The sequence below is a fragment of the Callionymus lyra genome, chromosome 12, assembly GCF_982586985.1.
Source record: "Callionymus lyra chromosome 12, fCalLyr1.hap1.1, whole genome shotgun sequence".
NCBI classification, from domain to species: domain Eukaryota; kingdom Metazoa; phylum Chordata; class Actinopteri; order Syngnathiformes; family Callionymidae; genus Callionymus; species Callionymus lyra.
Window position 1 is genome coordinate 732652 of NC_141829.1, and position 27063 is coordinate 759714.

The 27063-nt window shown below is 40.6% G+C and overlaps 1 protein-coding gene across 1 annotated transcript; it reads left to right on the forward strand.

The window, feature by feature from the left end:
- The first annotated feature begins 3407 nt into the window (after nt 1-3407).
- gmppaa (GDP-mannose pyrophosphorylase Aa) lies at nt 3408-26693 on the forward strand. The gene is made up of 12 exons (XM_087803945.1): nt 3408-3524; nt 4621-4718; nt 8250-8353; nt 10276-10468; nt 10519-10578; nt 10638-10768; nt 17286-17420; nt 20477-20574; nt 20628-20674; nt 20729-20821; nt 22839-23007; nt 26477-26693. The coding sequence occupies exons 1-12, from the start codon at nt 3485-3487 to the stop codon at nt 26575-26577; spliced, it is 1269 nt and encodes a 422-aa protein (XP_087660071.1). The 5' UTR covers nt 3408-3484; the 3' UTR covers nt 26578-26693.
- Nucleotides 26694-27063: the final 370 nt, after the last annotated feature.

A 27063-nucleotide genomic window follows, 5' to 3' on the forward strand; every position in this document is an offset into this window, starting at 1 on the left:
CCAGAGTGAGTGATGATGTCATCAGAGTGATGATGTCATCAGAGTGAGTGATGATGTCACCAGAGTGAGTGATGATGTCACCAGAGTGAGTGATGATGTCATCAGAGTGAGTGATGATGTCACCAGAGTGAGTGATGATGTCACCAGAGTGAGTGATGATGTCATCAGAGTGAGTGATGATGTCACCAGAGTGAGTGATGATGTCACCAGAGTGAGTGATGATGTCATCAGAGTGAGTGATGATGTCATCAGAGTGAGTGATGATGTCATCAGAGTGAGTGATGATGTCACCAGAGTGAGTGATGATGTCACCAGAGTGAGTGATGATGTCACCAGAGTGAGTGATGATGTCACCAGAGTGAGTGATGATGTCATCAGAGTGAGTGATGATGTCACCAGAGTGAGTGATGATGTCACCAGAGTGAGTGATGATGTCATCAGAGTGAGTGATGATGTCACCAGAGTGAGTGATGATGTCACCAGAGTGAGTGATGATGTCATCAGAGTGAGTGATGATGTCACCAGAGTGAGTGATGATGTCACCAGAGTGAGTGATGATGTCATCAGAGTGAGTGATGATGTCATCAGAGTGAGTGAAGATGTCATCAGAGTGAGTGATGATGTCATCAGAGTGAGTGATGATGTCACCAGAGTGAGTGATGATGTCATCAGAGTGAGTGATGATGTCACCAGAGTGAGTGATGATGTCATCAGAGTGAGTGATGATGTCACCAGAGTGAGTGATGATGTCATCAGAGTGAGTGATGATGTCATCAGAGTGAGTGATGATGTCACCAGAGTGAGTGATGATGTCATCAGAGTGAGTGATGATGTCACCAGAGTGAGTGATGATGTCATCAGAGTGAGTGATGATGTCATCAGAGTGATTCCTGTGATGTTTTTACAATTTAACAACAATAATAATGACGATCATTATAAAATAATGACAATAATGATAATAAATATATTAATAATAATTACAATACATAAGGTAAGGTAAGGTAAGCTTTATTGAAATTGTTTTTTTCCAATAGCCAGCAATTTTCCATAAAAACAATTAAAAAAAATACATAAAAAATAAAATAATAAGAACATAAAGAGAAAGAACAAGATGACACAATCTAAGTCTAAAGATAAAGATAAAGAACAAGATCAAAGAAAAACAACAAAGACAAAGATACAAAGACTAACATAGAACATCCAGATACTTTCACTCCACTCCTGCCCCCGAACTCAGAATTGTACAATTTAATAGCCCGAGGGATGAATGAGTCCCTGAGTCTATTAGTGTTGCATCATGGGAGGAGCATTCGTGCTTCATCTGCTTCTCTGCTCACTGATGACAGTGTTCAGAGGATGATGTCATCATCCATGATGACAGTAGTTTGTTCAATGATCTCAGCAACTGTCACCAGTGAGTCCAGCTTCATTCCAACCACAGAGCCAGACCTCCTGATCAACCTGTTGACCTGTTGACCTGTTGACCTGTTGACCTCCTCTTGGACACATTTCCACCCCAACACACCACAGCATAGAACACTGGCCACCACAGACTGGTAGAACATGCAGAGGAGCTTCTTGCAGATGTTGAATGATGGAAGCCTCCTCAGAAAGTACTTCTACTCTGAACCTTCTTATATACATGGTCTGTGTTGCAGGACCAGTTTACTGTCCATCCACACACCGAGGTACTTATAGTTGTCCACTATCTCCACCTCGTCGCCTCTGATGGACACTGGACGTGGCTTTGTCCTGGACCTCCCGAAGTCCAAGACCAGCTCCTTGGTTTTTGAGGTGTTCAGCTGCAAGTGGTTCCTCTCACTCCAGTCCACAAAGTCACGTATCAGACTCCTGTACTCGTCTTCGCTGTTGTCCCTGATGCATCCAACAATGGCAGTGTCGTCAGCATACTTCTGGACGAGACTCAGCTCTGAGTTGTAGCAGAAGTCTGAAGTGTAGATGGTGAAGAGGAGAGGGGCCAGTACTGTCCCCTGAGGTGCTCCTGTACTGCACACCATAGTGTCAGACTTGATGTCCTTCAGCTTGACATACTGTGGTCGATCAGTAAGATAGTCCGTAATCCAGGAGACCAGACCAGGGTCCACATGCATCTTAGTCAGTTTGTCCTGCAGCAGAGTGGGTTGGATAGTGTTGAAGGCACTAGAAAAGTCCAGGAACAGGATCCTCACTGAACCGCTTCCTTTATCCAAGTGGGAGTAGGTCCGATGCAGGAGGTGAAGGATGGCATCTTCCACACCAACTGCTGGCTGGTAGGCAAACTGCAGGGGGTCTTGCGCGTGCTGGACTTGTGGCGTGAGATGTTTGAGGACCAGCCGCTCCAGTGTCTTCATCAGCTGCGAAGTCAGTGCCACCTTCTGTAATCATTCAGCTCGCTCGGATCTAAAAGTTGTTCAGTCCATTTGCCTCCTCCAGCGTGTCCACTGCAGTCAGAGAGGACCTGGTCTTGTGTCCAGTGATGGTTTTAACATCATCCCAGACTCTCTTATTTCTTCTCGGCTCAGCTTCTCCTCCAACCTCCTCCTGTAGGTGTTCCTCCCTCAAGCTTCACCTCCTGCTGAGCTGACCTCATGGCGTCCCTGTCTCTGCTCCTGAAAGCCACTTTCTTCCTGTTAAGGACATCCTTGACCTCCTTTGTTACCCACGGTTTATTATTAGGGTAACAGCGGACAGTCTTAGTAGGGGCGACAACGTCCAAGCATAAATTTAAATAATCTGTTAGACAGTGTGTCTGTCCCTCGATGTCCTCATGAGACTCAGCAGAACATCCCAGTCTGTTGTTTCAAAGCAGTCTCTGATGGCGTCCTCCACAGCTGGTGTCCACTTTCTGATTGTCTTAGTGGTCACAGTCTGTCTCTGCACCAGAGGAGTGACCTGGGACTGAAGGTGGACCAGGTTATGATCGGACCTTCCAAGTGGAGGAAGAGGTTTGGCTCTGTAGGCGTCATATAATAATAATAATAAATATAATAATAAAAAAAATACTGATGATATTAATAATAATGATAATAAATATAATAATAAAAATGACACTAATTACATTAATAATAATGAAAACAATGATAATGATAAAAAATTTAATAATAATTAAAATAATAATGATAATAAATGTAATAATAATAAAAATAATAAAGATTATAAATATAAAAATAATAAAGATAATAAATATAAAAATAATAATTATAATAAATGTTATAATAATTATGATAATACATGTAATAATAAATAAAATAATAATGATAATAAATGTTAAAATAAAAATGATATAAATATATTAATAATAATGACAACAATGATAAAACAAGTATTTGTTAAACAACTAACTAATTATATTAAAAGTAGTTTTTCTTCTTCGTCCAGAAATAAATGCGCTTGTCTGTCACGTGACGTCATCAAAGAAGGACGGCGAACTCCGCTGACGCTCGTGAAGAACCTTCTGAGAACAAACTCGTGTTTCGGGGCGAACATGTTAAAAGCTGTGGTTCTGATCGGGGGACCCCAGAAAGGTGACGTCACTCTTCAGCGTCTTTATCTTTGACTCGTTCGTGCGTCGATGCTAACGAGCTAACAAGCTAACGAGCTAACAAGCTAACGAGCTAACAAGCTTTGTTTACATTTGTCCTGACGTGGCAAAAACAACAATAAAATAATAATAATAACGTGATGAATGTTAATGTTTCAAAACGGTTTATACAAGGTTTTAAATGTGACTTTTTATAAGTCGTGTTATTTAAGTTTGATGTTTAAATGTTGACATTAATGTTGATGTTTATATGTTGATGTTTAAATGTTAATGTTTATATGTTGATGTTTAAATGTTTAAATGTTGATATTAATGTTGATGTTTAAATGTTTAAATGTTGATGTTTAAATGTTTAAATGTTGATATTAATGTTGATGTTTAAATGTTTAAATGTTGATATTAATGTTGATGTTTAAATGTTTAAATGTTGATGTTTAAATGTTTAAATGTTGATATTAATGTTGATGTTTAAATGTTTAAATGTTGACATTAATGTTGATGTTTATATGTTGACGTTTAAATGTTTAAATGTTAATGTTTATATGTTGATGTTTAAATGTTGATATTAATGTTGATGTTTAAATTTTGATGTTTAATTGTTAATGTTTATATGTTGATGTTTAAATGTTGATATTAATGTTGATGTTTAAATGTTTAAATGTTGATATTAATGTTGATGTTTAAATGTTTAAATGTTGATATTAATGTTGATGTTTAAATGTTTAAATGTTGATATTAATATTGATGTTTAAATGTTTATATGTTTAATTGTTAATGTTTATATGTTGATGTTTAAATGTTTAAATGTTGATATTAATGTTGATGTTTAAATGTTTAAATGTTGATATTAATGTTGATGTTTAAATGTTTAAATATTGATATTAATGTTGATGTTTAAATGTTTAAATGTTGATATTAATGTTGATGTTTAAATGTTATTGTTTATATATTGATGTTTAAATGTTGACAATGATGATGATGTTTATATGTTTAAATTTTGATATTGATGTTTAAATGTTTATATGTTTAATTGTTAATGTTTATATGTTGATGTTTAAATGTTCCTCCTCCTCCTCCAGGCACAAGGTTCCGACCTCTGTCCTTCGAGGTTCCCAAACCTCTGTTTCCTGTGGCAGGAGTTCCGATGCTGCAGCATCACATCGAAGCGTGTGCAAAAGTCAGTGTTTGTTGACGTGTTTCAAACGTGTGCAATAGTCAGTGTTTGTTGACGTGTTTCAAACGTGTGCAATAGTCAGTGTTTGTTGACGTGTTTGAAATGTGTGCAAAAGTCAGTGTTTGTTGACGTGTTTGAAGCGTGTGCAAAAGTCAGTGTTTGTTGACGTGTTTGAAGCGTGTGCAAAAGTCAGTGTTTGTTGACGTGTTTGAAGCGTGTGCAAAAGTCAGTGTTTGTTGACGTGTTTGAAGCGTGTGCAAAAGTCAGTGTTTGTTGACGTGTTTGAAGCGTGTGCAAAAGTCAGTGTTTGTTGACGTGTTTGAAACGTGTGCAAAAGTCAGTGTTTGTTGACGTGTTTGAAGCGTGTGCAAAAGTCAGTGTTTGTTGACGTGTTTGAAGCGTGTGCAAAAGTCAGTGTTTGTTGACGTGTTTGAAGCGTGTGCAAAAGTCAGTGTTTGTTGACGTGTTTGAAGCGTGTGCAAAAGTCAGTGTTTGTTGACGTGTTTGAAGCGTGTGCAAAAGTCAGTGTTTGTTGACGCGTTTGAAGCGTGTGCAAAAGTCAGTGTTTGTTGACGCGTTTGAAGCGTGTGCAAAAGTCAGTGTTTGTTGACGCGTTTGAAGCGTGTGCAAAAGTCAGTGTTTGTTGACGCGTTTGAAGCGTGTGCAAAAGTCAGTGTTTGTTGACGCGTTTGAAGCGTGTGCAAAAGTCAGTGTTTGTTGACGCGTTTGAAGCGTGTGCAAAAGTCAGTGTTTGCTGAAGTGTTTGAAGCGTGTGCAAAAGTCGGTGTTTGTTGACGCGTTTGAAGCGTGTGCAATAGTCAGTGTTTGTTGACGCGTTTGAAGCGTGTGCAAAAGTCAGTGTTTGTTGACGCGTTTGAAGCGTGTGCAATAGTCAGTGTTTGTTGACGCGTTTGAAGCGTGTGCAAAAGTCAGTGTTTGTTGACGCGTTTGAAGCGTGTGCAAAAGTCAGTGTTTGTTGACGCGTTTGAAGCGTGTGCAAAAGTCAGTGTTTGTTGACGTGTTTGAAGCGTGTGCAAAAGTCAGTGTTTGTTGACGTGTTTGAAGCGTGTGCAAAAGTCAGTGTTTGTTGACGTGTTTGAAACGTGTGCAAAAGTCAGTGTTTGTTGACGTGTTTGAAACGTGTGCAAAAGTCAGTGTTTGTTGACGTGTTTGAAGCGTGTGCAAAAGTCAGTGTTTGTTGACGTGTTTGAAGCGTGTGCAAAAGTCAGTGTTTGTTGACGTGTTTGAAACGTGTGCAAAAGTCAGTGTTTGTTGACATGTTTGAAACGTGTGCAAAAGTCAGTGTTTGTTGACGTGTTTGAAACGTGTGCCAAAGTCAGTGTTTGTTGACGCGTTTGAAGCGTGTGCAAAAGTCAGTGTTTGTTGACGCGTTTGAAGCGTGTGCAAAAGTCAGTGTTTGTTGACGTGTTTGAAGCGTGTGCCAAAGTCAGTGTTTGTTGACGTGTTTGAAACGTGTGCAAAAGTCAGTGTTTGTTGACGCGTTTGAAGCGTGTGCAAAAGTCAGTGTTTGTTTACGTGTTCGAAGCGTGTGCAAAAGTCAGTGTTTGTTGACGTGTTTGAAGCATGTGCAAAAGTCAGTGTTTGTTGACGTGTTTGAAATGTGTGCAAAAGTCAGTGTTTGTTGACGTGTTTGAAACGTGTGCAAAAGTCAGTGTTTGTTGACGTGTTTGAAACGTGTGCAATAGTCAGTGTTTGTTGACGTGTTGGAAGCGTGTGCAAAAGTCAGTGTTTGTTGACGCGTTTGAAGCGTGTGCAAAAGTCAGTGTTTGTTGACGTGTTTGAAGCGTGTGCAAAAGTCAGTGTTTGTTGACGTGTTTGAAGCGTGTGCAAAAGTCAGTGTTTGTTGACGCGTTTGAAGCGTGTGCAAAAGTCAGTGTTTGTTGACGTGTTTGAAGCGTGTGCAAAAGTCAGTGTTTGTTGACGCGTTCGAAGCGTGTGCAAAAGTCAGTGTTTGTTGATGTGTTTGAAGCGTGTGCAAAAGTCAGTGTTTGTTGACGTGTTTGAAGCGTGTGCAAAAGTCAGTGTTTGTTGACGTGTTTGAAGCGTGTGCAAAAGTCAGTGTTTGTTGACGTGTTTGAAACGTGTGCAAAAGTCAGTGTTTGTTGACGTGTTTGAAACGTGTGCAATAGTCAGTGTTTGTTGACGTGTTGGAAGCGTGTGCAAAAGTCAGTGTTTGTTGACGCGTTTGAAGCGTGTGCAAAAGTCAGTGTTTGTTGACGTGTTTGAAGCGTGTGCAAAAGTCAGTGTTTGTTGACGTGTTTGAAGCGTGTGCAAAAGTCAGTGTTTGTTGACGCGTTTGAAGCGTGTGCAAAAGTCAGTGTTTGTTGACGTGTTTGAAGCGTGTGCAAAAGTCAGTGTTTGTTGACGCGTTCGAAGCGTGTGCAAAAGTCAGTGTTTGTTGACGTGTTTGAAGCGTGTGCAAAAGTCAGTGTTTGTTGACGTGTTTGAAGCGTGTGCAAAAGTCAGTGTTTGTTGACGTGTTTGAAGCGTGTGCAAAAGTCAGTGTTTGTTGACGTGTTTGAAACGTGTGCCAAAGTCAGTGTTTGTTGACGCGTTTGAAGCGTGTGCAAAAGTCAGTGTTTGTTGACGCGTTTGAAGCGTGTGCAAAAGTCAGTGTTTGTTGACGTGTTTGAAGCGTGTGCCAAAGTCAGTGTTTGTTGACGTGTTTGAAACGTGTGCAAAAGTCAGTGTTTGTTGACGCGTTTGAAGCATGTGCAAAAGTCAGTGTTTGTTTACGTGTTCGAAGCGTGTGCAAAAGTCAGTGTTTGTTGACGTGTTTGAAGCATGTGCAAAAGTCAGTGTTTGTTGACGTGTTTGAAATGTGTGCAAAAGTCAGTGTTTGTTGACGTGTTTGAAACGTGTGCAAAAGTCAGTGTTTGTTGACGTGTTTGAAACGTGTGCAATAGTCAGTGTTTGTTGACGTGTTGGAAGCGTGTGCAAAAGTCAGTGTTTGTTGACGCGTTTGAAGCGTGTGCAAAAGTCAGTGTTTGTTGACGTGTTTGAAGCGTGTGCAAAAGTCAGTGTTTGTTGACGTGTTTGAAGCGTGTGCAAAAGTCAGTGTTTGTTGACGCGTTTGAAGCGTGTGCAAAAGTCAGTGTTTGTTGACGTGTTTGAAGCGTGTGCAAAAGTCAGTGTTTGTTGACGCGTTCGAAGCGTGTGCAAAAGTCAGTGTTTGTTGACGTGTTTGAAGCGTGTGCAAAAGTCAGTGTTTGTTGACGTGTTCGAAGCGTGTGCAAAAGTCAGTGTTTGTTGACGTGTTTGAAGCGTGTGCAAAAGTCAGTGTTTGTTGACGTGTTTGAAGCGTGTGCAAAAGTCAGTGTTTGTTGACGTGTTGGAAGCGTGTGCAAAAGTCAGTGTTTGTTGACGTGTTTGAAGCGTGTGCAAAAGTCAGTGTTTGTTGACGTGTTGGAAGCGTGTGCAAAAGTCAGTGTTTGTTGACGTGTTGGAAGCGTGTGCAAAAGTCAGTGTTTGTTGACGTGTTGGAAGCGTGTGCTCAAGAAATGTTCTTCACAGGTTCCAAACATGAAGGAGATCCTGCTCATAGGTTTCTATCAACCCAACGAAGAACTGAACCGGTTCCTCTTGAACGCTCAGCAGGAATTTAAAATCTCCGTCAGGTGAGTCGTGTGGTTCTGACCCGGTGTCGTGCTGTGGTTCTGACCCGGTGTCGTGGTGTGGTTCTGACCCAGTGTCGTGGCGTGGTTCTGACCCGGTGTCATGGTGTGGTTCTGACCTGGTGTCGTGGTGTGGTTCTGACCCGGTGTCGTGGTGTGGTTCTGACCTGGTGTCGTGGTGTGGTTCTGACCCAGTGTCGTCGTGTGGTTCTGACCCGGTGTCGTGGTGTGGTTCTGACCCGGTGTCGTGGTGTGGTTCTGACCCGGTGTCGTGGTGTGGTTCTGACCCGGTGTCGTGCTGTGGTTCTGACCCGGTGTCGTGCTGTGGTTCTGACCCGGTGTCGTGGTGTGGTTCTGACCCGGTGTCGTGCTGTGGTTCTGACCCGGTGTCGTGCTGTGGTTCTGACCCGGTGTCGTGGTGTGGTTCTGATCCGGTGTCGTGGTGTGGTTCTGACCCGGTGTCGTGGTGTGGTTCTGACCCGGTGTCGTGGTGTGGTTCTGACCCGGTGTCGTGGTGTGGTTCTGATCCGGTGTCGTGGTGTGGTTCTGACCCGGTGTCGTGGTGTGGTTCTGACCCGGTGTCGTGCTGTGGTTCTGACCCGGTGTCGTGGTGTGGTTCTGACCCGGTGTCGTGGTGTGGTTCTGACCCGGTGTCGTGGTGTGGTTCTGACCCGGTGTCGTGCTGTGGTTCTGACCCGGTGTCGTGCTGTGGTTCTGACCCGGTGTCGTGGTGTGGTTCTGACCCGGTGTCGTGGTGTGGTTCTGACCCGGTGTCGTGGTGTGGTTCTGACCCGGTGTCGTGGTGTGGTTCTGACCCGGTGTCGTGGTGTGGTTCTGACCCGGTGTCGTGGTGTGGTTCTGACCCGGTGTCGTGCTGTGGTTCTGACCCGGTGTCGTGCTGTGGTTCTGACCCGGTGTCGTGGTGTGGTTCTGACCCGGTGTCGTGCTGTGGTTCTGACCCGGTGTCGTGGTGTGGTTCTGACCCGGTGTCGTGCTGTGGTTCTGACCCGGTGTCGTGCTGTGGTTCTGACCCGGTGTCGTGCTGTGGTTCTGACCCGGTGTCGTGGTGTGGTTCTGACCCGGTGTCGTGGTGTGGTTCTGACCCGGTGTCGTGGTGTGGTTCTGACCCGGTGTCGTGGCGTGGTTCTGACCCGGTGTCGTGGCGTGGTTCTGACCCGGTGTCGTGGCGTGGTTCTGACCCGGTGTCGTGGCGTGGTTCTGACCCGGTGTCGTGGCGTGGTTCTGACCCGGTGTCGTGGTGTGGTTCTGACCCGGTGTCGTGGTGTGGTTCTGACCCGGTGTCGTGGTGTGGTTCTGACCCGGTGTCGTGGTGTGGTTCTGACCCGGTGTCGTGGCGTGGTTCTGACCCGGTGTCGTGCTGTGGTTCTGACCCGGTGTCGTGGTGTGGTTCTGACCCGGTGTCGTGGTGTGGTTCTGACCCGGTGTCGTAATGTGGTTCTGACCCGGTGTCGTGGCGTGGTTCTGACCCGGTGTCGTGGTGTGGTTCTGACCCGGTGTCGTGCTGTGGTTCTGACCCGGTGTCGTGGTGTGGTTCTGACCCGGTGTCGTGCTGTGGTTCTGACCCGGTGTCGTGGTGTGGTTCTGACCCGGTGTCGTGGCGTGGTTCTGACCCGGTGTCGTGCTGTGGTTCTGACCCGGTGTCGTGGTGTGGTTCTGACCCGGTGTCGTGCTGTGGTTCTGACCCGGTGTCGTGGTGTGGTTCTGACCCGGTGTCGTGCTGTGGTTCTGACCCGGTGTCGTGGTGTGGTTCTGACCTGGTGTCGTGGTGTGGTTCTGACCTGGTGTCGTGGTGTGGTTCTGACCCGGTGTCGTGGTGTGGTTCTGACCCGGTGTCGTGGTGTGGTTCTGACCTGGTGTCGTGGTGTGGTTCTGACCCGGTGTCGTGCTGTGGTTCTGACCCACAGGTACCTGCAAGAATACGCTGCTCTCGGCACCGGAGGAGGAATCTATCACTTCCGGGACCAGATCGTCGCAGGTCAACCTGAAGCCTTCTTCGTCCTGAACGCAGACGTCTGCTCCTCCTTCCCTCTCACTGAGATGCTGAACTTCCAGAAGGAACACGGAGAACCGAACAGTTTCGTGATCCTCGGGACGACCGTGAGTTTCTTCTCGTCTTCGACTTCCTTCACTGACGCGTCTCTTCTCAGTCCAACAGGAAACAATCCATGAATTATGGATGCATCGTTGAAAACCAGGAAACAAACGAGGTATTTTCTCTTCTTGACTCCAGGAAAGTGATTCTTCTATTAATGTCTTGGATCTTCAGGTTCTTCACTACGTGGAGAAGCCGAGCACGTTCGTGAGCGACATCATCAACTGTGGAATCTACCTGTTCACCCCTGAGATCTTCCAACACATCGGCGTCGTCTTCCAGAAGAACCAGCAGGACATGTTGCAGTGAGTACCACGTCTCTCCTGAACCTCAAACATCTCCATCTCCTTTTCTTCTTCTCCTCCCTCCATCATCAACGATGTGTTTTCTCTCGACCTTCAGATTTCCTTATGACGGGTGAGTTGATGCACGGAGTGATGTTAGATGTTCTTGATCCTGGAAACACTTCAGACTCTCAACCTTTTTTATCAATTAACACTTTTATTTAGTGTGAAATTTAAATGATGAAACAAACCATTTAATCATTTTTTGTGACGCACCTGTAGAGACGCACCTGTAGAGACGCACCTGTAGAGACGCACCTGTAGAGACGCACCTGTAGAGACGCACCTGTAGAGACGCACCTGTAGAGACGCACCTGTAGAGACGCACCTGTAGAGACGCACCTGTAGAGACGCACCTGCAGAGACGCACCTGCAGAGACGCACCTGCAGAGACGCACCTGCAGAGACGCACCTGCAGAGACGCACCTGCAGAGACGCACCTGCAGAGACGCACCTGCAGAGACGCACCTGCAGAGACGCACCTGCAGAGACGCACCTGCAGAGACGCACCTGCAGAGACGCACCTGCAGAGACGCACCTGCAGAGACGCACCTGCAGAGACGCACCTGCAGAGACGCACCTGCAGAGACGCACCTGCAGAGACGCACCTGCAGAGACGCACCTGCAGAGACGCACCTGCAGAGACGCACCTGCAGAGACGCACCTGCAGAGACGCACCTGCAGAGACGCACCTGCAGAGACGCACCTGTAGAGACTCACCTGTAGAGATGCACCTGTAGAGACGCACCTGCAGAGACACACCCGCACCTGTAGAGATGCACCTGTAGAGACGCACCTGTAGAGACTCACCTGTAGAGACGCACCTGTAGAGACACACCCGCACCTGCAGAGACACACCCGCACCTGCAGAGACACACCCGCACCTGCAGAGATGCATCTGCAGAGACGCACCTGCAGAGACGCACCTGCAGAGACGCACCTGTAGAGACGCACCTGTAGAGACGCACCTGTAGAGACGCACCTGTAGAGACGCACCTGCAGAGACGCACCTGCAGAGACGCACCTGTAGAGACGCACCTGTAGAGACGCACCTGTAGAGACGCACCTGTAGAGACGCACCTGTAGAGACGCACCTGTAGAGACGCACCTGTAGAGACGCACCTGTAGAGATGCACCTGTAGAGATGCACCTGTAGAGACGCACCTGTAGAGACTCACCTGTAGAGACGCACCTGTAGAGACACACCCGCACCTGCAGAGACACACCCGCACCTGCAGAGACACACCCGCACCTGCAGAGACACACCCGCACCTGCAGAGACACACCCGCACCTGCAGAGACACACCCGCACCTGCAGAGACACACCCGCACCTGCAGAGACACACCCGCACCTGTAGAGACGCATCTGTAGAGACGCATCTGTAGAGACGCACCTGTAGAGACGCACCTGTAGAGACGCACCTGTAGAGACGCACCTGTAGAGACGCACCTGTAGAGACTCACCTGTAGAGATGCACCTGTAGAGACGCACCTGTAGAGACGCACCTGTAGAGACTCACCTGTAGAGACGCACCTGTAGAGACGCACCTGTAGAGACGCACCTGTAGAGACGCACCTGTAGAGACGCACCTGTAGAGACGCACCTGCAGAGACGCACCTGCAGAGACGCACCTGCAGAGACGCACCTGTAGAGACACAACCGCACCTGCAGAGACACACCCGCACCTGTAGAGATGCATCTGTAGAGACGCACCTGTAGAGACGCACCTGTAGAGACGCACCTGTAGAGACGCACCTGTAGAGACGCACCTGTAGAGACGCACCTATAGAGACGCACCTGTAGAGACGCACCTGTAGAGACGCACCTGTAGAGACGCACCTGTTGAGACGCACCTGTAGAGACGCACCTGTAGAGACGCACCTGTAGAGACGCACCTGTAGAGACGCACCTGTAGAGACGCACCTGTAGAGACGCACCTGTAGAGACGCACCTGTAGAGACGCACCTGTAGAGACGCACCTGTAGAGACGCACCTGTAGAGACGCACCTGTAGAGACGCACCTGTAGAGACGCACCTGTTGAGACGCACCTGTAGAGACGCACCTGTAGAGACGCACCTGTAGAGACGCACCTGTAGAGACGCACCTGTAGAGACGCACCTGTAGAGACGCACCTGTAGAGACGCACCTGTAGAGACGCACCTGTAGAGACGCACCTGTAGAGACGCACCTGTAGAGACGCACCTGTAGAGACGCACCTGTAGAGACGCACCTGTAGAGACGCACCTGTAGAGACGCACCTGTAGAGACGCACCTGTAGAGACGCACCTGTTGAGACGCACCTGTAGAGACGCACCTGTAGAGACGCACCTGTAGAGACGCACCTGAAGAGACGCACCTGTAGAGACGCACCTGTAGAGACGCACCTGTAGAGATGCACCTGTAGAGACTCACCTGTAGAGACGCACCTGTAGAGACACACCCGCACCTGCAGAGACACACCCGCACCTGCAGAGACACACCCGCACCTGCAGAGACACACCCGCACCTGTAGAGACGCACCTGTAGAGACTCACCTGTAGAGATGCACCTGTAGAGACGCACCTGTAGAGACGCACCTGTAGAGACTCACCTGTAGAGACGCACCTGCAGAGACACACCCGCACCTGTAGAGATGCATCTGTAGAGACGCACCTGTAGAGACGCACCTGTAGAGACACACCTGTAGAGACACACCTGTAGAGACGCACCTGTAGAGATGCACCTGTAGAGACACACCTGTAGAGACGCACCTGTAGAGACACACCTGTAGAGACACACCTGTAGAGACGCACCTGTAGAGACGCACCTGTAGAGACACACCTGTAGAGACGCACCTGTAGAGACACACCTGTAGAGATGCACCTGTAGAGACACACCTGTAGAGACGCACCTGTAGAGACGCACCTGTAGAGATGCACCTGTAGAGACACACCTGTAGAGATGCACCTGTAGAGACACACCTGTAGAGACACACCTGTAGAGACGCACCTGTAGAGACACACCTGTAGAGACGCACCTGTAGAGACACACCTGTAGAGACGCACCTGTAGAGACACACCTGTAGAGATGCACCTGTAGAGACACACCTGTAGAGACGCACCTGTAGAGACACACCTGTAGAGACGCACCTGTAGAGACACACCTGTAGAGATGCACCTGTAGAGACACACCTGTAGAGATGCACCTGCAGAGACGTACCTGTAAATCATGTTAACAACAATAATACATATTTTTCCATTTTAATTGATTGTCAGGTTTGTCTTAATTTAATTTCAAAAGGTATAAAAAGTCTTAAACTGTAGTCGTGTATTTAAACAGGAAATACAGTGAAACATTGTCTCATGTTGATGACATCATACTAACAATGTTCAATGTCTAATTGTTTTATATTAGATTGAAACTAAAATCTTAACAGTGGTTTGTTGTTGAAATCCTTTATTTTGGTTTTTTTTCGCAAACGCATGTTTAAAATTTTTGTTAACATGTTTGTTAACATGTTTTATACGTGTTTGTTACGCGTTTGTTTCATGTTTCTTTACATGTTTGATAACATGTTCGTTACGTGTTTTTTTATCGTGTTTGTTACGTTTTTCTTACATGTTTGTTACATGTTTGTTAACTTGTTTGTTAACGTGTTTGTTACGTGTTTATTACACGTTTGTTAACGTGTTTGTTACGTGTTTATTACGTGTTTGTTAACGTGTTTGTTAACGTGTTTGTTAACATGGTTGTTAACATGGTTGTTACATGTTACTATGTTTGTTACGTGTTTGTTAACATGGTTGTTAACATGGTTGTTACATGTGACTATGTTTGTTACGTGTTTGTTAACATGGTTGTTAACATGGTTGTTACATGTTACTATGTTTGTTACGTGTTTGTTAACGTGTTTGTTACGTGTTTGTTAACATGGTTGTTACATGTTCATATATGTTTGTTACGCATTTGTTAACATGGTTGTTAACATGGTTGTTACATGTTCATATATGTTTGTTACGTGTTTGTTACGTGTTTGTTACGTGTTTATTACACGTTTGTTAACGTGTTTGTTACGTGTTTATTACGTGTTTGTTAACGTGTTTGTTAACGTGTTTGTTAACATGGTTGTTAACATAGTTGTTACATGTTACTATGTTTGTTACGTGTTTGTTAACATGGTTGTTAACATGGTTGTTACATGTTCATATATGTTTGTTACGCATTTGTTAACGTGTTTGTTACGTGTTTGTTAACATGTTTGTTAACATGGTTGTTACATGTTACTATGTTTGTTACGTGTTTGTTAACGTGTTTGTTACGTGTTTGTTAACATGTTTGTTAACATAGTTGTTACATGTTACTATGTTTGTTACGTGTTTGTTAACATGGTTGTTAACATGGTTGTTACATGTTCATATATGTTTGTTACGCATTTGTTAACGTGTTTGTTACGTGTTTGTTAACATGGTTGTTAACATGGTTGTTACATGTTCATATATGTTTGTTACGCATTTGTTAACGTGTTTGTTACGTGTTTGTTAACATGTTTGTTAACATGGTTGTTACATGTTACTATGTTTGTTACGTGTTTGTTAACATGGTTGTTAACATGGTTGTTACATGTTATTATATGTTTGTTATGTGTTTGTTAACATGGTTATTACATCTTCATATATGTTTGTTAACGTGTTTGTTGAAATGGTTGTTAACATGTTGTTAAATGTTATTATATGTTTGTTAGGTGTTTGTTAACGTGGTTGTTAACGTGTTATGTGTTTGTTAACATGGTTGTTAACATGGTTGTTAACATGGTTGTTACATGTTCATATATGTTTGTTAACGTGATTGTTAACGTGTTATATGTTTGTTAACATGGTTGTTACATGTTCATATATGTTTGTTACGTGTTTGTTAACGTATTTGTTGAAATGATTGTTAACATGTTGTTACATGTTATTATATGTTTGTTACATGTTTGTTAACGTGTTTATGTGTTTGTTAACATGGTTGTTACATGTTATTATATGTTTGTTACATGTTTGTTAACGTGTTTATGTGTTTGTTAACGTGTTTATGTGTTTGTTAACATGGTTGTTACATGTTATTATATGTTTGTTACATGTTTGTTAACGTGTTTATGTGTTTGTTAACATGGTTGTTACATGTTATTATATGTTTGTTACATGTTTGTTAACGTGTTTATGTGTTTGTTAACATGGTTGTTACATGTTATTATATGTTTGTTACATGTTTGTTAACGTGTTTGTGTTTGTTAACATGGTTGTTACATGTTCATATATGTTTGTTAACGTGGTTGTTAACGTGTTATATGTTTGTTAACATGGTTGTTACATGTTCATATATGTTTGTTACGTGTTTGTTAACGTATTTGTTGAAATGATTGTTAACATGTTGTTACATGTTATTATATGTTTGTTACATGTTTGTTAACGTGTTTATGTGTTTGTTAACATGGTTGTTACATGTTATTATATGTTTGTTACATGTTTGTTAACGTGTTTATGTGTTTGTTAACGTGTTTATGTGTTTGTTAACATGGTTGTTACATGTTATTATATGTTTGTTACATGTTTTTTAACGTGTTTATGTGTTTGTTAACATGGTTGTTACATGTTATTATACGTTTGTTACATGTTTGTTAACGTGTTTATGTGTTTGTTAACATGGTTGTTACATGTTATTATACGTTTGTTACATGTTTGTTAACGTGTTTATGTGTTTGTTGACATGGTTGTTACATGTTATTATACGTTTGTTACATGTTTGTTAACGTGTTTATGTGTTTGTTAACATGGTTGTTACATGTTATTATACGTTTGTTACATGTTTGTTAACGTGTTTATGTGTTTGTTAACATGGTTGTTACATGTTATTATATGTTTGTTACATGTTTGTTAACGTGTTTATGTGTTTGTTAACATGGTTGTTACATGTTATTATATGTTTGTTGCATGTTTGTTAACGTGTTTATGTGTTTGTTAACATGGTTGTTACATGTTATTATATGTTTGTTGCATGTTTGTTAACGTGTTTATGTGTTTGTTAACATGGTTGTTACATGTTATTATACGTTTGTTAGAAGATGTTTCTTAAGTTTCTAACGTCTCTTCTTGCCTAAAACATTTTAAACTTCACAATATTGTTTAGAAAAAGTCTGTTTCTGACTCAGCATTTACCTCCAAACACACCAGAGACACTGAAGTTCTTCACATGATCTCAGAGGAACGACTTCACCTCGAGGCTCGTTTGCTTCTCTTGCTTAAAACTTCTCTCAGGATGACATGAAAAATGTCTCATCAATGATTCACAGTTTTCAGCTTCTTGAGTTTCTGTAACAACATCATGTCTTCGACTCTCCATCTTCATCATCTTCATCTTCATCTTCATCTTCCAACACAAATGGAAAGCTTTAGTCCTGACCTCTGACCTCTGTCTCCCTCGTACCTGGATCCTGATCAGTGAAGTTGTTGTTGCAGAGAGGAACCGTCCAACGGGTGGCAGCGAGCAGAAGCCATTCGTCTGGAGCAGGACATCTTCACGAGTCTGGCTGGTCGACACCAGCTCTTCGTCTACAAGACGCTTGGATTCTGGAGTCAGATCAAGTCTGCAGGGTGAGAGGTCGAGTCACATGACCTCGTCTTCTGCTCAAACTACATTCTATGACACTATATATGGAAACATGTTTAATCAGAGTTACAGTCTCATCACAGAGTTTAGAAATGCTGCTGAACTCACTGTATCCTCTCGTCCTCAGTCATCATTCTTCCCTTAACTACACTATCACAACACCAGAGTCAAGTACTGGACAATACTACACATATATACTTGTTACTACACTATCACAACACCAGAGTCAAGTACTGGACAATACTACACATATATACTTGTTACTACACTATCATAACACCAGAGTCAAGTACTGGACAATACTACACATATATACTTGTTACTACACTATCACAACACCAGAGTCAAGTACTGGACAATACTACACATATATACTTGTTACTACACTATCACAACACCAGAGTCAAGTACTGGACAATACTACACATATATACTTGTTACTACACTATCACAACACCAGAGTCAAGTACTGGACAATACTACACATATATACTTGTTACTACACTATCACAACACCAGAGTCAAGTACTGGACAATACTACACATATATACTTGTTACTACACTATCACAACACCAGGGTCAAGAACTGGACAATACTACACATATATACTTGTTACTGCAGTATCACAACAATACTACACATATATACTTGTTACTACACTATCACAACAATACTACACATATATATACTTGTTACTGCACTACCACAACACCAGAGTCAAGTACTGGACAATACTACACATATATACTTGTTACTACACTATCACAACACCAGAGTCAAGTACTGGACAATACTACACATATATACTTGTTACTACACTATCACAACACCAGAGTCAAGTACTGGACAATACTACACATATATACTTGTTACTACACTATCACAACACCAGAGTCTACTGGACAATACTACACATATATACTTGTTACTACACTATCACAACACCAGAGTCAAGTACTGGACAATACTACACATATATACTTGTTACTACACTATCACAACACCAGGGTCAAGTACTGGACAATACTACACATATATACTTGTTACTACACTATCACAACACCAGAGTCAAGTACTGGACAATACTACACATATATACTTGTTACTACACTATCACAACACCAGGGTCAAGTACTGGACAATACTACATATATACTTGTTACTACACTATCACAACACCAGAGTCAAGTACTGGACAATACTACAGATATATACTTGTTACTACACTATCACAACACCAGAGTCAAGTACTGGACAATACTACACATATATACTTGTTACTACACTATCACAACACCAGAGTCAAGTACTGGACAATACTACACATATATACTTGTTACTACACTATCACAACACCAGAGTCAAGTACTGGACAATACTACACATATATACTTGTTACTACACTATCACAACACCAGAGTCAAGTACTGGACAATACTACACATATATACTTGTTACTTCACTATCACAACACCAGAGTCAAGTACTGGACAATACTACACATATATACTTGTTACTACACTATCACAACACCAGGGTCAAGTACTGGACAATACTACATATATACTTGTTACTACACTATCACAACACCAGAGTCAAGTACTGGACAATACTACACATATATACTTGTTACTACACTATCACAACACCAGAGTCAAGTACTGGACAATACTACACATATATACTTGTTACTACACTATCACAACACCAGAGTCAAGTACTGGACAATACTACACATATATACTTGTTACTACACTATAACAACACCAGAGTCAAGTACTGGACAATACCACACATATATACTTGTTACTACACTATAACAACACCAGAGTCAAGTACTGGACAATACCACACATATATACTTGTTACTACACTATCACAACACCATGGTCAAGTACTGGACAATACTACACATATATACTTGTTACTACACTATCACAACACCAGAGTCAAGTACTGGACAATACTACACATATATACTTGTTACTACACTATCACAACACCAGAGTCAAGTACTGGACAATACTACACATATATACGTGTTACTACACTATCACAACACCAGAGTCAAGTACTGGACAATACTACACATATATACGTGTTACTACACTATCACAACACCAGAGTCAAGTACTGGACAATACTACACATATATACTTGTTACTACACTATCACAACACCAGAGTCAAGTACTGGACAATACTACACATATATACTTGTTACTACACTATCACAACACCAGGGTCAAGTACTGGACAATACTACACATATATACTTGTTACTACACTATCACAACAATACTACACATATATACTTGTTACTACACTATCACAACACCAGAGTCAAGTACTGGACAATACTACACATGTATACTTGTTACTACACTATCACAACACCAGAGTCAAGTACTGGACAATACTTCACATATATACTTGTTACTACACTATCACAACACCAGAGTCAAGTACTGGACAATACTACACATATATACTTGTTACTACACTACCACAACACCAGAGTCAAGTACTGGACAATACTACACATATATACTTGTTACTACACTATCACAACACCAGAGTCAAGTACTGGACAATACTACACATATATACTTGTTACTGCAGTATCACAACAATACTACACATATATACTTGTTACTACACTATCACAACAATACTACACATATATATACTTGTTACTGCAGTATCACAACAATATTACACATATATACTTGTTACTGCAGTATCACAACAATACTACACATATATACTTGTTACTACACTAGCACAACAATACTACACATATATACTTGTTACTACAGTATCACAACAATACTACACATATATACTTGTTACTACACTATCACAACAATACTACACATATATACTTGTTACTGCAGTATCACAACAATACTACACATATATACTTGTTACTGCAGTATCACAACAATACTACACATATATACTTGTTACTGCAGTATCACAACAATACTACACATATATACTTGTTACTGCAGTATCACAACAGTGTTTCTCTCGTAGGTCTGCGATCTACGCCAGTCGCCTCTACTTGCATCAATACCACGAGAGTCACTCTGAGCGTCTGGCGACCAACCAAGATGGCGGACCGACCATCAGAGGTGAAGCTTCTTCGCTTTTCTAACGACGTCTTTTCACTTCCTTTTGATTCCAGGAAACGTTTATGTTCATCCTACGGCGAACATCGACGCCACGGCGACGGTGAGTCTCTGTCGTCTCAGTCCAGCTGGAAACTGAACTCTTGATCTCGAGCAGCTCGGACCGAACGTGTCCATCGGGACTGGAGTGACCATCGGGGCAGGGGTCAGAGTTCGCGAGTCCATCATCCTTCATGGGGCAAATCTGCAGGTCAGTCTCAGGCGTGTTTGACTGTGAAGGTGAGATAAGTTAGGGTTAAGTCAAAGATAAGTTGAATAAGTCGAGGTTAAGTTAAGGTTAAGATGAGTTGAGGTTAAGTTAAGGTTAAGATAAGTTAGTACAAGTTAAAGATAAGTCAAAGATAAGTTGAATAAGTCGAGGTTAAGTTAAAGTAAAGATAAGTTAAAGATAAGTTGAATAAGTCGAGGTTAAGTTAAGGTTAAGTTAAAGTCAAGATAAGTCAAGGATAAGATAAGTTAAAGATAAGTCAAAGATAAGTTGAATAAGTTGAGGTTAAGTTAAAGAAAAGATAAGATAAGTTAAAGATAAGTTGAATAAGTCGAGGTTAAGTTAAGGTTAAGTTAAAGTCAAGATAAGTCAAGGATAAGATAAGTTAAAGATAAGTTGAATAAGTCGAGGTTAGGTTAAAGATAAGATAAGATAAGTTAAAGATAAGTCAAAGATAAGTTGAATAAGTCGAGGTTAAGTTAAGGTTAAGTTAAAGTAAAGATAAGTCAAGGATAAGATATGTTAAAGATAAGTTGAATAAGTTGAGGTTAAGTTAAAGAAAAGATAAGATAAGTTAAAGATAAGTTGAATAAGTCGAGGTTAAGTTAAGGTTAAGTTAAAGTCAAGATAAGTCAAGGATAAGATAAGTTAAAGATAAGTTGAATAAGTCGAGGTTAAGTTAAAGAAAAGATAAGATAAGTTAAAGATAAGATAAGTTTAAGATAAGTCAAAGATAAGTTGAAGTTAAGTTAAGGTTAAGATGAGTTGAGGTTAAGTTAAGGTTAAGATAAGTTAGTATAAGTTAAAGATAAGTCAAGGATAAGATAAGTTCAAGATAAGTCAAAGATAAGTTGAATAAGTCGAGGTTAAGTTAAGGTTAAGTTAAAGTAAAGATAAGTCAAGGATAAGATAAGTTAAAGATAAGTTGAATAAGTCGAGGTTAAGTTAAAGAAAAGATAAGATAAGTTAAAGATAAGTCAAAGATAAGTTGAATAAGTCGAGGTTAAGTTAAGGTTAAGTTAAAGTAAAGATAAGTCAAGGATAAGATATGTTAAAGATAAGTTGAATAAGTTGAGGTTAAGTTAAAGAAAAGATAAGATAAGTTAAAGATAAGTTGAATAAGTCGAGGTTAAGTTAAGGTTAAGTTAAAGTCAAGATAAGTCAAGGATAAGATAAGTTAAAGATAAGTTGAATAAGTCGAGGTTAAGTTAAAGAAAAGATAAGATAAGTTAAAGATAAGTTGAATAAGTCGAGGTTAAGTTAAGGTTAAGTTAAAGTCAAGGATAAGATAAGTTAAAGATAAGTTGAATAAGTCGAGGTTAAGTTAAAGAAAAGATAAGATAAGTTTAAGATAAGTCAAAGATAAGTTGAAGTTAAGTTAAGGTTAAGATGAGTTGAGGTTAAGTTAAGGTTAAGATAAGTTAGTATAAGTTAAAGATAAGTCAAGGATAAGATAAGTTAAAGATAAGTCAAAGATAAGTTGAATAAGTCGAGGTTAAGTTAAAGTAAAGATAAGTCAAGGATAAGATATGTTAAAGACAAGTTGAATAAGTTGAGGTTAAGTTAAAGAAAAGATAAGATAAGTTAAAGATAAGTCAAAGATAAGTTGAATAAGTCGAGGTTAAGTTGAGGTCAAGTTAAAGTCAAGATAAGTCAAGGATAAGATAAGTCGAGGTTAAGTTGAGGTCAAGTAAAAGTAAAGATAAGTTAAGATAAGTTGAATAAGTTGAGGTTAAGTTAAAGAAAAGATAAGATAAGTTAAAGATAAGTCAAAGATAAGTTGAATAAGTCGAGGTTAAGTTAAGGTTAAGTTAAAGTAAAGATAAGTCAAGGATAAGATATGTTAAAGATAAGTTGAATAAGTTGAGGTTAAGTTAAAGAAAAGATAAGATAAGTTAAAGATAAGTCAAAGATAAGTTGAATAAGTCGAGGTTAAGTTAAGGTTAAGTTAAAGTAAAGATGAGTTAAGATAAGTGGCCTCACGTGTGTGTGTGTGCAGGACCACTGCTGTGTGCTCAACAGTATCGTGGGCTGGGACAGCACCGTTGGAAAGTGGGCGCGAGTGGAAGGAAGTCCTAGTGACCCGAACCCTAACGACCCCGTGGCCAAGATCGACAGCGAGACGCTGTTCAGGGAAGGAAAACTGACCCCTTCAATCACCATACTGGGTACGTCTGACCTCTGACCCCTAGTAGTGTGAGACTTTAACTCTGTCTTAACTCAGACTTAACTCAATCTTAACTGTCTTAACTCAGACTTAACTCAATCTTAACTGTCTTAACTCAGACTTAACTCAATCTTAACTGTCTTAACTCAGACTTAACTCAGACTTAACTCAATCTTAACTGTCTTAAGTCAGACTTAACTCAATCTTAACTGTCTTAACTCAGTCTTAACTCAGACTTAACTCAATCTTAACTGTCTTAACTCAGTCTTAACTCAGACTTAACTCAGACTTAACTCAATCTTAACTGTCTTAACTCAGTCTTAACTCAATCTTAACTCAATCTTAACTCAGTCTTAACTCAGACTTAACTCAGACTTAACTCAATCTTAACTGTCTTAACTCAGACTTAACTCAATCTTAACTGTCTTAACTCAGTCTTAACTCAGACTTAACTCAATCTTAACTGTCTTAACTCAGTCTTAACTCAGACTTAACTCAGACTTAACTCAATCTTAACTGTCTTAACTCAGTCTTAACTCAATCTTAACTCAATCTTAACTCAGTCTTAACTCAGACTTAACTCAGACTTAACTCAATCTTAACTGTCTTAACTCAGACTTAACTCAATCTTAACTGTCTTAACTCAGACTTAACTCAATCTTAACTGTCTTAACTCAGTCTTAACTCAGACTTAACTCAATCTTAACTCAGACTTAACTCAATCTTAACTGTCTTAACTCAGACTTAACTCAGACTTAACTCAATCTTAACTGTCTTAAGTCAGACTTAACTCAATCTTAACTGTCTTAACTCAGTCTTAACTCAGACTTAACTCAATCTTAACTGTCTTAACTCAGTCTTAACTCAGACTTAACTCAGACTTAACTCAATCTTAACTGTCTTAACTCAGTCTTAACTCAATCTTAACTCAATCTTAACTCAGTCTTAACTCAGACTTAACTCAGACTTAACTCAATCTTAACTGTCTTAACTCAGACTTAACTCAATCTTAACTGTCTTAACTCAGTCTTAACTCAGACTTAACTCAATCTTAACTGTCTTAACTCAGTCTTAACTCAGACTTAACTCAGACTTAACTCAATCTTAACTGTCTTAACTCAGTCTTAACTCAATCTTAACTCAATCTTAACTCAGTCTTAACTCAGACTTAACTCAGACTTAACTCAATCTTAACTGTCTTAACTCAGACTTAACTCAATCTTAACTGTCTTAACTCAGTCTTAACTCAGACTTAACTCAATCTTAACTGTCTTAACTCAGACTTAACTCAATCTTAACTCAATCTTAACTCAGTCTTAACTCAGACTTAACTCAATCTTAACTGTCTTAACTCAGTCTTAACTCAATCTTAACTCAGTCTTAACTCAGACTTAACTCAGACTTAACTCAATCTTAACTGTCTTAACTCAGACTTAACTCAATCTTAACTGTCTTAACTCAGTCTTAACTCAGACTTAACTCAATCTTAACTGTCTTAACTCAGTCTTAACTCAGACTTAACTCAGACTTAACTCAATCTTAACTGTCTTAACTCAGACTTAACTCAATCTTAACTGTCTTAACTCAGACTTAACTCAATCTTAACTGTCTTAACTCAGTCTTAACTCAGACTTAACTCAATCTTAACTGTCTTAACTCAGACTTAACTCAATCTTAACTCAATCTTAGCTCAGTCTTAACTCAGACTTAACTCAATCTTAAGTGTCTTAACTCAGACTTAACTCAATCTTAACTCAATCTTAACTCAGTCTTAACTCAGTCTTAACTGTCTTAACTCAGTCTTAACATAATCTTAACTCAATCTTAACTCAGTCTTAACTCAGACTTAACTCAGACTTAACTCAATCTTAACTCGGTCTTAACTCGGTCTTAACTCGGTCTTACTTCATCTTACCTCAGTCTTAACTCAGTCTTAACTCGGTCTTAACTCGGTCTTAACTCGGTCTTAACTCAATCTTAACTCAGTCTTACTTCATCTTACCTCAGTCTTAACTCAGTCTTAACTCCGTCTAAACTCAATCTTAGCTCAGTCTTAACTCAGACTTAACTCAATCTTAAGTGTCTTAACTCAGACTTAACTCAATCTTAACTCAATCTTAACTCAGTCTTAACTCAGTCTTAACTGTCTTAACTCAGTCTTAACATAATCTTAACTCAATCTTAACTCAGTCTTAACTCAGACTTAACTCAGACTTAACTCAATCTTAACTCGGTCTTAACTCGGTCTTAACTCGGTCTTACTTCATCTTACCTCAGTCTTAACTCAGTCTTAACTCGGTCTTAACTCGGTCTTAACTCGGTCTTAACTCAATCTTAACTCAGTCTTACTTCATCTTACCTCAGTCTTAACTCAGTCTTAACTCCGTCTAAACTCCGTCTTAACTCAGTCTTAACTCAGTCTTAATTCATCTTACCTCAATCTTAACTCCATTTTAACTCAATCTTAACTCAGTCTTACCTCAGTCTTAACTCAATCTTAACTCAGTCTTAACTTAGTCTTACCTCAGTCTTAACTCAGTCTTAACTCAATCTTAACTCAATCTTACCTCAGTCTTAACTCAGTCTTAACTCAGTCTTAATTCATTTTACCTCAATCTTAACTCCATTTTAACTCAATCTTAACTCAGTCTTACCTCAGTCTTAATTCATCTTACCTCAGTCTTAACTCGGTCTTAACTCGGTCTTAATTCATTTTACCTCAATCTTAACTCCATTTTAACTCAATCTTAACTCAGTCTTACCTCAGTCTTAACTCAATCTTAACCCAGTCTTAACTTAGTCTTACCTCAGTCTTAACTCAGTCTTAACTCAGTCTTACCTCAGTCTTAACTCAATCTTAACTCAATCTTACCTCAGTCTTAACTCAGTCTTAACTCAGTCTTAACTCAGTCTTAACTCAGTCTTACCTCAGTCTTAACTCAATCTTAAATCAGTCTTAACTTAGTCTTACCTCAGTCTTACCTCAGTCTTAACTCAGTCTTAACTCAGTCTTACCTCAGTCTTAATTCATCTTACCTCAGTCTTAACTCGGTCTTAACTCGGTCTTAACTCGGTCTTAATTCATTTTACCTCAATCTTAACTCCATTTTAACTCAATCTTAACTCAGTCTTACCTCAGTCTTAACTCAATCTTAGCCCAGTCTTAACTTAGTCTTACCTCAGTCTTAACTCAGTCTTAACTCAGTCTTAACTTAGTCTTACCTCAGTCTTAACTCAGTCTTACCTCAGTCTTAACTCAATCTTAACTCAGTCTTACCTCAGTCTTAACTCAGTCAATACATCTTTGTTTGAAGTTAAATAACCAAAAAGAATATGTTGATCAAGTCAAAGGTTTAAGAATGAAATGAAGATAAACTATAAAGGATTCATTCTTTGGATCTAAAGTGGATCATGAACTGAAGACGTAACTTCCTTCACGTGTCCATCAACGTCTCCTGATGTGTCCTCAGGCTGTAACGTCAACATTCCTGCCGAGGTGATCGTCCTGAACTCCATCGTCCTCCCGCACAAGGACCTGAACCGAAGCTTCAAGAACCAGATCATCCTCTAGTGACCTTACCTGAGGGATCAATAAAGTTTTACCTTAACTTAGTCCCTGGAACACATTTGTAAAAACAGTTTCTATTGATTCTCTTCATCAATTAAACCTTCAGCGTCTCAAACAAACGACTCGTCTTTCAACAAAAGATAAACAAGTTTTTCACCAGAACAACTTTTCCAATTTATTGCAGCAGATTATTAACGTCTAATTATTCATTATTGCAGCAGATTATTAACGTCTAATTATTCATTATTGCAGCAGATTATTAACGTCTAATTATTCATTATTGCATCAGATTATTAACGTATAATTATTCATTATTGCATCAGATTATTAACGTCTAATTATTCATTATTGCATCAGATTATTAACGTCTAATTATTCATTATTGCAGCAGATTATTAACGTCTAATTATTCATTATTGTAGCAGATTATTAACGTATAATTATTCATTATTGCAGCAGATTATTAACGTCTAATTATTCATTATTGCA